The sequence below is a fragment of the Sciurus vulgaris genome (assembly GCF_902686455.1).
Source record: "Sciurus vulgaris genome assembly, chromosome: 3".
Classification (NCBI taxonomy): Eukaryota; Metazoa; Chordata; class Mammalia; order Rodentia; family Sciuridae; genus Sciurus; species Sciurus vulgaris.
This window is the reverse complement of record NC_136463.1, coordinates 59,800,066-59,816,138: the sequence shown is the minus strand read 5'-3', so window position 1 is coordinate 59,816,138 and position 16,073 is coordinate 59,800,066. Positions and strand designations below refer to the sequence as shown.

The 16,073-nt window shown below is 39.7% G+C and overlaps 2 protein-coding genes and 1 pseudogene across 4 annotated transcripts in view; 1 reads left to right on the top strand and 2 right to left on the bottom strand.

Annotated features, from left to right (window-relative positions):
- The window catches only part of ANKFY1 (ankyrin repeat and FYVE domain containing 1), a 90,909-nt gene extending 85,997 nt beyond the window's left edge, over nt 1–4,912 (bottom strand). For both annotated transcript variants that reach the window (XR_013762385.1, XM_079130778.1), the window contains exon 1: nt 4,881–4,912. Coding sequence is in view for 1 of the 2 variants with exons in the window: in XM_079130778.1 (XP_078986904.1) it covers nt 4,881–4,890 (10 nt within the window). In the remaining variant the exon portion in view is untranslated. The remainder of the gene's footprint in view (nt 1–4,880) is intronic.
- Nucleotides 4,913–5,824: 912 nt separating this feature from the next.
- On the top strand, nt 5,825–6,296 carry LOC306657049 (large ribosomal subunit protein eL33-like; annotated as a pseudogene). The gene has a single exon. The product of its transcript is annotated as a large ribosomal subunit protein eL33-like (transcript).
- Nucleotides 6,297–9,164: 2,868 nt separating this feature from the next.
- Nucleotides 9,165–16,073, bottom strand: part of UBE2G1 (ubiquitin conjugating enzyme E2 G1) — a 95,846-nt gene continuing 88,937 nt past the window's right edge. Inside the window, exon 6 of the mRNA XM_079130996.1 lies at nt 9,165–12,261. The gene's annotated coding sequence lies outside the window, so the exon portion shown is untranslated. The remainder of the gene's footprint in view (nt 12,262–16,073) is intronic.

Genomic DNA, 16,073 nt, shown 5'->3' with positions numbered 1-16,073 from the left:
AGAAATCAGGAATGACTTTTAGGTTTCTGACTTGAGAGTCTAGCTGGCAGGAATGCCATTAATCATCAATAGAGAAAACTCAGTAACTATATAGCACAGTATGCATACTTATTTGAGAAATTCTGCCTTCCCTTCTGTTCTGGAAGTTCCATTAAAGCCAAGACTGTTACTTGTTCATTTTGTCATCCCAAGTACAGTACTTTGCACCTAGAATAAAATACATCTTTCCTGATTGTAATTCAACTGTTTTGTCTGCTTTTGTGTTAAAATCAGTACCATGACTTATACATCTTCCAAAACCTCATACTGAACACTGAAAAATCTAGTTTCACAGGAGATGCTCAATGAATATTAGCTAACTAGCTATTTCCACCTGAAATTCCTGTTAGCCTGGAAATAATTCCAATCACCTAGTAGACATCAACTCCAACGGGTATACACGGCACACCACTGTGTGCAAAAATGAGGTAAAGAGATATTTGTTCTCAAATCTGTTCTTCCTCTTCCTATTAGCAGTCCTTCCACTATCATCCAGACCTAGAATTCTTAAGACATCTTTAAAAGTTTTCTCCTGCCAAAATTCAAGCAGGTTTCAAAGTCCTTTGTTTCAAAAAGTCCTTTTATACCTATGGAGTCCTATAGTCTCTTTCTCTCTTTCTCTAATCAGTTCTCACCAGCCCCAATGCCTCTTACCAAATGAATCATCATCAATTGCTATAGTATCCTCTCAGGCTTCCCTTCCTCCTAAATCCATCCTATATACTGCAGTCATTTCAACATGCCTCAGATAATTCTAGTTGTCACTATATTGGCTGATACCTGTCAATAGCATCACCCTCCAACCCACAGAATAAAACCCAAATACTTAACCAATGCCCATCATAGTCTGTCCCTTAATATACTTTTCTAAACTCATATTCTACTACTACTCCCACTGAGAATATTGACCCTTGCCCATTCTCATGTCCCCATGTCAAAAGAGAACTATTTCTTCCTCTCTATTCTTTTTTCTTTTCTTTTTAATCACTACTGGGACTGAACTCACATCCTTGACAGACTAGGCAAGTATTCTATCATTTAACTATAGCCTCCTCTAAGAGGACTATTTTTCAAAACCCAGCTTAAACACGATCTCCTGAAACACAGACCTTAAGTCACTTCCCTATTCTGCGTTTTCAAAGTAACTTCTAGGCATTTTTTTACCTTTCACCTTAAGATACAGTTTCTCATACATTTTTTTAAACCCCCTATACTTTGGAGCTCCCTATAGATAGACTTTAGGTCTAGTTATTCTTTTTCAACTACTGTACTGCAGTTCTCTCCACCCCACTTCATGCTTATCCCATTCTCCTCCCTAGAACACCTGACTAGGTAGTTTAACAATTACCATAGTAGGTCTGTGGTCTACTCAGACTTAACAGGAGAGTTGGGACACAGGAATTTCTCACTTTATGCATGTAAATCATGATAAGATCTCCAATCACCTACAGCCTACTCTGCATATCTCAGCATGATTCAGTAGTTCTGTTGACACATTCACAGTCACTGCAATAAATATATAAACTTTGTTTCTTTATGAAAATATCCCCAAGGAGAAAGCTAACAGCTATAGTTTGTAACAGAAGTGAAAGAATGGAAAGGTGGAGAAAAGAAGGGAATAGTAAAAAAACAGTGCTTGAGAAGTCTGAAGACTATATGTAATTATCAATGGCCTGGGATATTTGTTCAGTGAGTGAAAACATAAATGAATTTATAAATTTAAAAACTGGAAATAGAGCAAAGTTTCTTCTCTCCCAATTTTTGGTAGCCTATGCTGATAAAGCATTTTCTGGAATAGTACTAACAGCACTCTCTATAATGATGCAAGTGTTCTACTAATCTGTGCTGTCCACTTAAAAAGCCACTATTCACATGGCTATTGAGCACTTGAAAGGAGACTAGTACAACTAGGAACTAAATGTTTAATTTTAAACTCAAGCTATATGTCTGTGTGTTAGCTTTTCATCACTGTGATCAAAAGAACAACTTAGAGGAGGAAAAGTTTATCTTGGGCTCAGTTTCAGAGGTATCAGTCCACAGCTGGCCAACTCTATTGCTCTGGGCTCTGAAGTGAGGTAGAACATTACAATGGAAGGGTTCTGGCAGAAGAAAGTTGCTCAAGACAACCAGGATGGAGAGGAGAGGAGAAGGGGGTGGGGGGAAGGAAGGAAGGAAGGAAGGAAGGAAGGAAGGAAGGAAGGAAGGAAGGAAGGAAGGAAGGAAGGAAGGAAGGAAGGGAGGGAGGGAGGGAGGGAGGGAGGGGGAGGGAGGGAGGGAGGGAGGGAAGGGGAGGGAGGGAGGGAGGGAGGGAGGATGTACAGGTCAGGAACGGATACAGTCTAAGCCATGCCCCTAGTGACCTGCTTCCTCCAGTCACACCCCATCTGCCTACAATTACCACCTAGTAATCCATTCAAATTATGAATCCATCAAACAGATTAATACACTGATGAGGTTACAGTTCTCATTATCCACTCATTTCACCTCTGAACATTGTTACATTACCTAATACATGAGCTCTTTGGAGGACATTTTTAGATTCAAACCATAACAACATAGCTAGTGACTACTGTACAGGCCAGTGAATGCCTAGAATAAGGAATGCCTTCACCGTGTTACTTGAATTGTTGTCAAATCTATTAAGTTAATAAAAGTTCCAGGATCAATTTTCTACTTTAAAAAAAATTCCAATTTTTCTTCAATTATCACTTTTCCTTTCTTCTTTTTTCCAATTTTCATTTTTATTTTACTGAGGAAGAGAAGCAGAGAGCATTTAAGAGGAGACTAGGAGAAAGACAGCATGCCAGGGTAAAACAAGCCACTGTGCTAAAAGTGTTCTTTACGCCATGCACTATTTCCTTGAGCATAACAAAAGTTGAGTTTACTTGATAAAAGACTAAAGATATATCCAGGCAATATTCTTTTCTAGTCTTTGCTTTTTACAGTGCTGAGGATTGAACCAAGGGCCTTGCACATGCAAAGCACAAGCTAAATCACGGAGTTACACCCCCAACTCCCAGGCAACTCTCTTGATAATCAGTAAATGATGCTGAAAAAATTCATACATGCCTTCTACTATAGACATGCTTCTAAATTGGAAAACACAAAAGAGGAACAAAAGAGGAAAAATTTCTGCCCTCATGGGGTTTATATTTCAGTGAGGGAAGCTCTCTAATAAGATGACAACTGAACAGATACATGAGTGAATAAAAGTTGGTCAGCCATGTGAAGACATGAAGGAAGAATGTTCCAGGCCAAAGACATTGCAAGGACAAAAGCATGTTGGGCACATACAAGAACAGCAAGTTAAATAAGCAGCACCCCACAAACATTTCCTAACTAATCTTGCCTCCCTTTGCATAGCAAGCACCTTCATTTAATGAGCTGACTTGTTCAGCATGCCTTCCCCAATATTTCATTGTCAAAGTATTCCCAAAATAATTAACTGCCCAGTTGAATGCACTAAACTAAACCTCACATAATGCCATCCTGACCCTTCCTAGCCAACTTCACTACTCTGAGCAACAAGTTCCACTTTGCTGTCTTCCTCAAGTAAAACAACATTCTATGATCTTCCCAAAACCTAGCTTCAGGGAATGTCTTAGCTTGTTTTTTGTTTCTCTGCTTTCAGCCTGAATTCACCTGAAGTTTCCCCCTGAGAGGGTCTAATGTGATAGAAAAATCAAAGATAAAAACTGGGTCCAGGCCCAGCTACCTCCATAACTCTGGCCTCAATTCCTTTATCCATGAAGAGCCAATAATACACCCATCAGCCGCCTTCACAAGGTTACTCTTAAATTTAATCCAAAAGAGAAAAACTCACAAACTGTCATGTGCTACCCAAATCTAAGATAGAAGAAATGATGAGTTGATTTAAAGCTCAGCTCAAAATCAACAGGGCAGGTCTTTACCAAGCACAATGGCAGTCACACAATAAACGTAAGGTCAAACAAGGAAAATTTTTCTCCAATAATGGGCTAGATAGGAAAAGCACACAGGACAGGCCAAACCATATAGCTGCACGGTCCCTGTAACTCCCCACCCCTAGGCCTTCTCTCCCCCGTCAATCAGAACAGTTTCTTAGACAATGAAGGATCTACATTAGGGAGACAGAACCTGAGACACCAAACTGCCTTTACCTGCAATGTCATAAAGAGACTACAAGAAAAGAGGAACTGGACTGAAGGCAAAGGAGTCAAGGTCTGGCTTCAGCACACACCTTGGAGCAGTGTGACCTTGGTCAATTCCCTTACCAAGTCAACCCCTCCCCCGTGTCCCCATCTGTAACCCCGGGAAAAGAATCTAAACCCGCCCGCATGCCGCGGCTGCTGAGAAGCCCAGAGCGACAGGGCGCGCCCTTTTGGAGCCTTGGCCAGTTGCAGTCCTGATTCCCCGCGATCCCCAACCACTAGAAGAGTCCCAAATCCTCGCGCAGGAGAGGGATGTACTCCTTCCGGATGCAAGACGTGCCAGGACAGCAGTTTCGATTTCCTGAGCAAAGTGACACTTCCCCCGCCATACGGACACTGCCACCAATGTAAGGAGCCTCCCCTACAGCCCTCGGGATCCTGACAGCTGCTCTCAGTCCCTACACCCGGCATCCCAACCTGGCTCCGAAGCCCGCCACAGTCCCGTGGGGTCAGACGGCGGGAGGGGCGTTGCCATAGGAACAGCACTCAGGACCCCGGCCCGAGAAGCCCAGGGGATGCTGGAAAGGAAGACTCGCAAGACCTTTGTGCCCCACGGATCCCGCCCGACCATCCATTCCCAGGGTTGCTCCGCCCGGCCAGCAACGCCACAGCAGTTCCGCGCCTTCCCGTAAAGCTCCACAAAATCCCTACCTTCCGCCATGACGGGCCCGGCCCTGCCTGCAGCCTCGCGAGAAGTGCGTGCGGAGGGGAGGCATCAAGTCTCGCGAGAGCTGGTGGGGGAGCGGCAAAGGGAGGAGTTGAGAGTAGGAATGAGGGGATGAGTGAAAAGTAGAGCGGGTAGCTAAGCTCCGCTGGAGAGCCGATTTCTTCACTTGCTGCTTTCGAAGCTAGGGGTTTACCAGGCGCTGTCTGGGCTCTGTTATACTCCACAACCTTACCAGGTCTCTCTCTGAAGAAGCTTTCCTGTGAGAGTTTGGGGAGAGGGGATTTGAGAGGGAATTTGTTGATCTTTAGGTAGGTATGTGAAAGACTGGAAGGAGCCAAAGAGGGAACTTAGCGTAATGACGATTCTAGGTCCCAGGGTGAATGGGATGCTCTGTATGCGAAACAGAACTCCGAGAGAAAGGATTAAATTTAAACTAGAGGTAAGTATGTCACCTGTTATTCTACTAAGACATTAGGAAACAACATGCTTTGAGGGAGAAGATGCAAGCAGATAGATGCGTAGGGAGAAGAGATAGCAAGAAAATGATTTGAGGAACTTCAGTTATGCGTGAAGTTCTTAGTCATGGAGACCTGAGAAGGGTGAAGAAAATTTGGAAGAGGACGCTGAGATTGGAAGGCCAGTATATGGCCTTCATATATGTATGGATGGGTCACTTTTGTCTACCTGGCTGTAGAAGCAAAGAATTCAAATGATAATATTTGTCTAGGGCCTGGGATTTTATTGTCAAAAAATAAATTGAGAGTGCTATGAGACCACAGCTCAGGTCACCAGGTATGGCATGTTAACTGGCTAGGGGCTGATAAAGGGAACAAGAAAACTGCAGGACTGTGTAATAATTTAAGTCCAGTACACTGAAAAAAGGTTGTGAGAGCCCCATGATCAATGTGGCAAAGGAGTTTATAAATGGCATTAGGAAACTTAAAAAAATAAAAAAATAAAAAAACTGTGCAAGGCCATGGAAAGAAAATGAGGCACCAGGAAAATTAGATGTTGAGATTTAAAGATAGATAAGGATCTGTCATCTTGGAGCCTGTGGAGGCCTGCCTGGAACAGGACTAATAAAAGGCAAATATGTCTAGAAGGCTGTGGTGCAAAGCCATTTTTTCTGGCTGTATGTGGGGTCTCCGGAACCAAAGGGAGCACACAGCTCTTCTAAAAATTAAGGGGTTTATGCCAAAGATGAAACTGAATTCTACTTGGACAAGAGATGTGCTTATGTGTATAAAGCAAAAAACAACAGAGTGACTCCTGATGGCAAACCAAACAAAACCAGAGTAATCTGGGGAAAGGTAACTTATGCCCATGGAAACAGTGGCATGGTTCAGACCAACTTCTGAAATAACCTTCCTGTTAAGGCCATTGGACACAGAATCTGTTAAACTAATGGAAAATAAATTAAAATGAATCTGCACTCTTGTTAAAAAAAAAAAAAAAAAAAAAAAGGAAGACCATAAACCAGGTGCTAAAATGGTGAATGTAGGGATAATTAGATATTATAATAGAAAAATGGAGGGCTAAAATATAAATACCATGAGACCTTTAAAAAAAATTTTTTTAACTTAGGAAGTGTTTGCCTAGCATGCATGAATCCCTAGGTTTGATTCCCTGGCACTGAAAACAAATTTTTTTTGTTTGTTTTTAACCCAATGAAGAAGTATGTAGAGTGCCTGGTACAGTGGCACAGGCCTGTGATCCCAGTGGCTCAGAAGGCTGAGGCAGGAGGTTCACAAGTTCAAATCCAGCCTCAGCAAAAGTGAGGCACTAAGAAACTCAGTGAGACCCTGTCTCTAAAAAAAAAAAAAAAAAAAAAACCCAAAAATCCAAATAGGGCTGGGGATGTGGATCAGTAGTTGAATGCCCCTGAGTTCAATCTGTGGTACCAGAAAAAAAAAAAAAAAACTATGTAGGGGAAGTAGTAGCCTTGGAGGACAGCTGAATAGGAGTTGTTGAAAGGCAGGAGAACAGGATAAGGCTGTTAGAACCAGAGAAAGGATTCAAAATTGGGGAAGTTTTAGGTGCTGCCACGGTTAAAGCATTAGTGAGAAATGACATGGAACAGAGTTTAGATCATGGAAACGGTCAAGGGTTGTAATTTTGAGGAAGAGTGGAAGAGTGGGTTCTGGCTGATAGGCAACACATGGGGTATGCAATGGAAAGGGGAATTGAAATGTGTGAGAACAAGCATGTGCTCAGGAATTCATGTTTTAGTTGTGGCAGGAGACTAAAGGTGTGAAGAAAGCCTGGGCAGGAGCAGCACTTAGACAAAGGTGGTCAGGGGAGTACTTGCCAGGCATAATGGAGATGCCATAGCGCAAAGATTTTCATCTGTTGAGATTGGTTTATAGGTGTACAAATGGTGAGCTTTGGGGAACTTAAGGGTAGCCAGGCAAGCCAGCCTCCTCTGGCCAGAAGCACCCTCATCTGTCCTGAGTACCCGAAAATATTTCAAGATAATATAAAAATGACATAAGTGTTGGAGAGTACAGTTATACAGCTGATGTCTGTGTTGCAAGATATGACTTATCTTTGCCTCACTAATACCAGCTTAATGTCCAATACACAGCAGGTACTCAAATGTTTGTTGAGGTGTTAATCACTGAGCTATACTGGGAGTCAAAAAAACTAAGTTGAAGTTTGGCTCTGCAGCTGACTTGCTGTGTTGATGATGGACAAATCCCTGAAAACTTATGCTGCATCTGATTCCCCATTAGTTCCATGAAAAGATTGGACTAGAACTCAAGGTTCTTAATGATTTGGAGGGTCATGATCCCCTTTGATAATTTGGTGAAAACTAGGGCTCCTTTCTCATAACACAGCACACATGTAGGAATAAAATAATGTGTACCCTTTCAGAGTGTATCTGGACTAGATACCTAAAGCCAAACTAGAACTCATTAGTGAGATTTTAAGCAATTCACAGGTTTGATTACCTCTTCATCACAACCTACCTTCAAGGAATCCTCTATCAGAGTTAAGCTCTTAGAAAATGGTGTAAAGTAAACCTAATCTCCAAGCTAGAGAATTTAATAAAGCCTATAAAATAAAGCATTGTAGTACCTGGTGAACCACAACACCCACTTGGGGAGGCCTAAACTACAATAGCTATAAGCTGAAATATAGACATTTTGAAAACTCTGAGCATTGGAACATGGTTTTAACCCAGTTCAAGTTTTGCTGTCAGATTAAGAGGAACTTTGTGGGTTTGTCTTAGGCAAGGAATATGGGGGAGGAGTGAATCTCTAGATCCATGTCCAATAACTAGGCCCATGTATCAGCCTACACACACACACTCTGTGAGCTTAGAAAAGTCATTGTTCTTAAACTCTGGTTTTTCTCACCAGCAAATGAGGGTTAACAGCACCCAGTATGTAAATATCATGGAACTGAATCCTTGCTATCCAACTTACTTGCTCTACAACATTGGCAAATTAATCTGAACCTGTTTCCTCATGGGAAACCATTACTTTGGAGGATCTTTCTAAGAATTTGACTAGGTCCTTTATAAGATACACATAGCACAAACCTGCCACAAAAAGAGGCTCAAAAAATAGAAACTTAATTTTGCACTTGTTCAGGATAAATTATGTCATTGTGAACATTCAAGCACTATTATGCTTTTTTTTTGTTTTTTTTGGTGGTGCTGTTGGGAATTGAATCCATAGCCTCATACATGCTAGTGAAGGACTCAACCACTGGGCTAGCTCCACCTCTCTAGCCCTACATTTATTTCTAATGGATACTGCTAAGGGTAGTGCGGGAAGACCAAATTTCTTGCCTAGAACCTTTGTGCAGCTCTTATGTCTATAATATGTCTGGTTGCTTTTTCTGAAAGCCTATTTCTTCAATTTATTTCACCTATCTGAACAGGATCCAAAATTCTATCATCATTTAACTAAAGCTCAGTGCAGAGTGCCAACTCAGCAAGTCAAAATGCCTAATCCTACCTTGGCAGCCAGACTGCACACACCTGAAATGGAGCAAACAGAAATACTATAGTCAGGAAGTGGTTTGTTCTGCAAACTGAATCATGTTGAAGTTTGCAGGCTTCCAAAAAAGGAAAAGTTTAAAATTTGGTAAGTTGGTTCCAAATTACTATGCACTGAAACTCTGATGAAAAATGGTACTTGACTGTGTATTCTTCATCAAGTTTCCCCTGTGCACCCTTTGGTATCATGTGCTGTTTATACAGAAAGAATCCCACAACTTGCTTTTTGAGACCTGCATCCTAAAACCAAAATAGCTCATGATACAGCCTCTAAGTCATCATTTATTGATTTATAGAGCACCCATCACATGATTGAGGTGCTTTACAATACAGTAAACATCACAACAGAACTCACATAGTTAAATACAATCAACAAATTACAGAACTAAAAAAACAAACAAAAAAAAAACTGGAATGAAGCAATATTATGTCAAATTTCAAAGATGCTGAGAAGTGGCAGTACAAAAAAGGTAATTCCACCAACTAGAGACCAGATGGGCAAAGATACACAGGCTTCACAACCTGAGGTGGGCTGATTTGTAGAGGGTGAGTGAGCATATAAAATAAAATTTCACAACCGGGAATGAAGGCCATTAAAGATACTATGACATCCAAGTGATCACAGAACCAGTGGAATGACCTCAAAAACATATTACCTTATAATGACAAGAAAATCAATTGCATATGGATCTTAAACTCAAAGAGTCCAGAAAGCCACTGAGATCATCCCTTTCCATTATGAACACAGGCTAATATCTACAAGCTTCTCAAAAACTTGGGATAAATTTAGTAAAGAGCCAACAGTTCTACACCCAAAGGACTATGCAGATATTGATGACTGGCACAAGGTTGGGGGTGCAGGGATCCTTTTCCTAAAGCAGAGAAGAATCGCCTCACACTAATGATGAGGCACTGGTGGGACAAAAGCCACCTAGTTCAGTGTCACCTGAGTGATTTAGATATCAAACATAGAGACATTTAAATTCACATTGTCAGATGAACACTGGGAAAGGCACAGATGACATCTCTGACAAAGGAAAAGGAGTCCTCCATTTATCAAGTTCTGTGTTTGTATCATGGTGAGGGCACGGAGTGGGAATGAGAGTGAGGAAGACAGGCACTCACTCCTGCCTCTCCCAATCCCCTACATCTAGCCCTAAAGAACCACCTGGTTATACCAAGGTAACTGCATTAAAGTGGCACTTGAAGTTTTGTTCAGAAACTGTTGTCCCTGAGTTAGTAGGTCATTCGCTACTTATTGAGCAGTCAAATCCCAGGTTTTAACTCACCAGATTGCTAGTGGAATTATAGCAATAAGAGCAAAATTCCAACTCCACAAGCAACCCCATGTGGACAATTTCTGATTTAAAAGTAAAGGAGATTGCATTCCAAGTCCCTGGTAGAAGTGCAGGCTAGCTAGCACTTTTGGGCAATGATTTTTACAGAGTCTCTGAGAAAGAAAATAAGTCACAAAGGTCTTGAAGAAAATTGGGCTCCAATGAATCAATTCAATCTTCACAGTCACTGAACATTTATTTATGGGTTTTTAATAATGTTTATGGGTTTCTACAATGCTTGAGTGGAGAACAGACTAGGATTTATAAAAATCACTCTTCACTCACTCTTCACTGGGACTACATCTTCTACCATTTTACCTCTGCTTTTTAAAAAAAAATGAAATTTGGTAGAAGTCTGGGTTTTTGACAGGAATCCTTTCTCACTTCTGCCAAAACATTTCTCCAAAACCCCACAGAGCAGGGATGCATCAGTTCTCACTGATTCTCAAAATCATACACCATGCCCCATCTGGTACTGTCTCAAGTTCTATCCCATACATGCCAAAGACTACTTCTCACTCCTGACCTCACAATAAACAGAGAAGAGCCTAGGACTATCTAACAGTGTACATGGTCATTTCACCAATTGCTGAAGTTTAGAAAATTGTATGATATGACATACTTATGCTCAAACAAATCAATCAAATCCAAGTGTGCTATGTCAGTGACAGAATCTGCATGTCAAACAGCAAAGCATTTACCCCTGAAATGCTTTCAGATTCACATAAGAATCCAGATAGAACCCAATACTTACACCTGCCATGGCCATGTGATTTTCAAGTATTAAGTTTGTTTGCATAAGGAATCAACCTGAGATTTTTCTAAACTGCACTTCTCTGGCATTCAGTATTGTAACCTTCATTCAATACAATAAAAGCCAACAACTTGACAATTATTGGAAAAAAATTATATTTTGGAAGAACTCACTACATAAGGTGACAGAATTCCAAAATCAAATTACATGAAAATATACATCGCAATTTCTTTGTACAATAGGTGAGAAAAATCTCTAGTATTGAAGAATAGAGACAAAGAAATATGAAGGATTAAGGAGAAGGGTATGAGGGCGAATAGCATTCTTAATAGCAAACCAAGAAGTAGAAAGCTTGTAGTTGTGCATGCTTTATTTATCCAAACTTAACATTAGTCAACTGAAGGGCAAAAAAAAAAAAAAAAAACAAAATCAGAATTTTGTATTATTTGGGGCAAATTTCAGTAAGTTGAATTTAGAACCTTTTTTTTTTTTTTTAAAGTTCTTGGGGGGAGGCAGAGGGGTAATGTCTAGGTTCAAAGGTTCAAGAGCTCTCAACAGCCAGAAAATTTTATTGCTACATCCAATCCAAGAGATGGGTGCAACTAGAATACAAAAAGGACAAAGCACCTAGTGATGACCACTCCTTTGAAGTCATCATTAAAAATCAAGTAATTGCTTATTAGGTATTTCAGTATTTGAACTAAATCATCTGAGAACTTTCTGGCAGATAGAAGAGATAAGCAAAGGGGAGTGTCAAAACAAAGAAGATACAAAAGTTTAGTAAGTGAAAAGGGTTTAATGAAGCCTCAATGGTTTAAAGAAAATTAAATGGAAACTTTTAATCCTAATTGCTTTTCATTTGACATGCTTTAAGGAGTCTTTTTAAACTGATAAGAAACAATGAATAGGGAAAGAAAACCTGCTAAAATCTTTTAGAATTTACACGATTCTTATTCTACTACAAGAAAGCATTATTTGGTACAAGATGTATTTGTGGATGTACATGAACAGTATATATATTATCCGGATCATGTTGTGCTATGTACACGTCTTTACAATTCTTCCTGAAGGTTAAAACAGTTCATTAGAATTCAAAATGCGTAATCATCTGTAAGTTGGCACTTGTTAGGCTCTTGTCAGCATTGATAACTGGCATGTTTTATTGCAGCCCAGTTCCAGCCAGTGTTTTGCCAACTTGTTACAAGAGAAGTCCAGCAATAGGTGGGTAGAGTGCAGGAAAAACAGTGCCATGTTTCTCAATTGAAGACCTACAACAAAACAAACAGAATTATATAATGACTTTATAAATTACAAAATAATTAACTGATTAGAAAATTTTATTCTTTTCCTTGGTAAAAACTTTGGGGTGGGGGGAGTTAGGGGGTTGAACTCAGGGACACAACCATTCAGCCACATCCCCAGCCCTATTTTGTATTTTATTTAGAGACAGGGTCTCACTGAGTTGCTTAGTGCCTTGCTTTTGCTGAGGCTGGCTTTGAACTCTCAAACCTCCTGCCTCAGCCTTCCTAGCTGCAAGAATTACAGAAGTGCACTACAGTACCAAGCAACAAACTTATTTTAAGCTCAATGTTGGGATTGTCCATTACAGTATCCACTAGTCATGTGACTATTTAATTTTAAATTTAAATTAATTAATACTGAATAAAATGAAAAAGTTCTTCTATCATACTACACTGTGCATATGTCTAGTGCTCAACAGTCACATGTGGCTAGGGCTGCCACACTGGACAATGTAGACAGAAAGTTGTATTTGGGTCTCCTTGTATCTTTCAACTTCTATCTAGAATCACAAGAAGGATTAGTTAAGTGTCCAGTAATTTGCAAATTTAAAAATACTTGAGGATGGACAGAAAAACAAAACTGCCATACTTCTCAACTTGCCAAAGGTAATTCCTTAGGATCAGTTCAAAACTATTTCTCTATGGAAATGTGCACAAACCCCTCCATCCCAATGATAGTTCTAATTTTTATTAACTGCTGGTCTCATTACCTCAATTAGATTGGAAGTCAAGAACACACCTAAATAAAAAACACTTCCACCTTATGAAGTGCTTAAGATGTGCCAAGCAGTGGAATAAATGCTTTAAAAATTCATCTCACAACAAATGGTACTGGGAAAATTGGAAATCCATATGTAACAAAATGAAATTAAACCTCTCTCTCTCTCACCCTGCACAAAAATCAACTCAAAGTGTATCAAAGTCTTAGGCACTAGAACACAGACCCAAGACTACTAGAATAAAAAGTAAGCCCAAATCTTCATGTTGGCTTAGGATCTGACTTCCTTAATAAGACTCATAGTGCCCAAGTAGTAAAACCAAGGATCAATTAATGGGATGAATTCAAACTAAAAAGCTTCTTTCCAGAAAAGGAAACAAACAATACCATGAAGAGAGAGCCTAAAGAATGGGAGAAAATCTTTACCACATGCACCTCAGATAAAGTACTAATCTCCAGGATATATAAAGAACTCAAAACACTTAACACCAAAAAACCCAAATAACCCAATAAATAAATGGGCTAAGGAACTGAACAGACACTTCACAGAAGAAATATAATCAACCAAAAAACATATAAAAAATGTTCATCAATTCTTACAATTAGAGAAATATAAATCAAAACTAAGATTTCATCTCACTTTAGTCAGAATGGCAATTATCAAGAATACAAGCAATAATAACTATTAGCGAGGATGTGGGGGAAAAGGTACACTCATATATTGCTGGTGGGGCTGCAGATTGGTGCAACCACTATGGAAAGCAGTATGGAGATTCCTCAGAAAACCTGGAATGGAACCACCATTTGACTCAGCTATCCTACTCCTTGGTTTATACCCAAAGAACTTAAAATCAGCATACTACAGGGATGCAGTCACGTCAATGTTTACAGCAGCTCAGTTCACAATAGTTAAACTATGGAACCAACCTAGATGCCCTTCAACAGATGAATGGATAAAGAAAATGTGATACATATACACAATGGAATATCACTCAGCCTTAAAGAAGAGTGAAATTATGGCATTTGCAGGTAAATGGATGGAACTAGAGAATATCATGCTAAGTAAAATAAGTCAATCCCCAAAAACCAAAGTCTGCATGTTTACTCTGATAAGCAGATGCTGATCCATACTGGGTGTGGGTAGGGAAGAATGAAGAAATTTTGGATTATGCAGAGGGGAGAGGGGAGGAGGTGGGTGGTGGGGATGGGAAGGACAGTAGAAAGATGGACATTATTTCCCTATATATATGTATGATTACACTAGTGGTGTGACTCAGCACCATGTACAACCAGACAAATGAGAATTTGTGCTCCATTTGTGTACAATGTGTCAAAATGCATTCTACTGTCAGGTATAACCAATTAGAACAAATTGGAAAAAAAACCAAACACTCATCTCAGGTAATGCTTACAATCATTACATGAAGGAGTTTCCTTCTCTTTACAGAGAAAAGTGAGACAAGGTCACACAGCTAATAAATGATAGTTTCCTACTCAAAGAGTTAGGAAAGGCTTGGTCTGGGAATATAGGTCAGTTGGTAAAGTGCTTGCCTCACATGCACAAGCCCTGGGTTCAATTCCCAGCGCCACCCCCGAGCCACACACACACACACACAAAAAAAAAAAAAGTTAGGAAAAAACTGGATTTGACTTGTAAGAGTGACGTTTGGTAACTGGACCTTTCAGAGACTTTATTCTATTAAGGCATGTTTTGAATATAGAGGTGGGGTTACAGACAGAAGAGAAGAGAACATCTGTTCTCAGAAACCTCCACCTGTTGCAAAGCACAATTTGAAGAACTCAAACAGAAAATTTCCAGGAATTCAAGTGATATAATTTCAAACTCTTGACAGACAAGCCAAATGTCCTTAAAAGTAATGGCAAAATTTAATTCACACCACACATGTTTAAAAATGAGTCTTCTAAAGCCCAAGTGAATTTCCTATAATCACCCAAAGTCAAACATACCAAAAGTTCTGTTGGGAAAGTAAAGAAGCTATGAGGCAATCTGTGACCCTGCGTGTGCCTGTTTCCGTAATTTAGATTACCTCCCTAAGACAGACCCTAAGAGAATGGCTCTATTTCTTTCCAAAAGGATCATACCAATCAACGTAAATGGCCCATACCAAAGAATGAAATGAACCCAAATATGAATATATTTATTACCTTGACTAGAGTTGATTTCTAACATTTGCACATATATGCACACACACATCATTTATTAGACAATACAAAAGCATATACTGAAACTCAAGAGGCAATGCTATGAAATAGGAATTAAAATTTTTAGGTAATGTTACTGGAATGTTTTTCCAAAGTCTATACCATACCCAAAAGCCCTTTCCAATAAATCTCCCAGGGATGATAGAGAACTGGGTATAGAGTTTGTGCATCTGGTAATCACTTCCCTCAGATATAAACAATGAGAAATTTCAGGGTCACACACCTGTAATCCCAGCAACCTGGGAAGCTGAGAAAAAGAGGATCATTGCAAGGTCAAGGTCAGCCTGGGCAACCTAGCAAGAGCCTGTCTCAAAATAAAAATTAAAAAGGGCTGGAGATATAGTTCAGTGGTACAGTGTCCCTGGTTTCAGTTCTCCAGTCCCTAAATAAATAAAGGGAGGGCAGGAGGGAGCTTGGCATGTGTAAGGTCTTGGGTTCAATCCCTAGCACCACAAAAAAAAAAACAATAAAATAACAAGTATTCCAATAAAAATAAAGGAAAAAAAAAATAAAAGGGTAAATCTCCCTTTGTTTCATGTTTCCTCTCTCTCTAAAGGTAAGCACAACTGCAGATTTCACAATTTTATGTGCTTCTTCAAATCACTGTTATTTTTTAAACTTTTCTTCTACCATCTACCTGAAAAACCATATAGTGAGTGTTAGACATTAGTCAAGTCAAGGATTTTGGTGTGAAATGTTTTAATCCATTTTTCAAATGATTTCACGCCTTGGCACAAACAAATCTAGTGATTAGGTTAGGTGCTTGCTGAGGCATTTCTTTCCCAATTACTTTATTTTCATATATGAGAAGTAAGGCAAGTTCATAAAGGACTGAAGT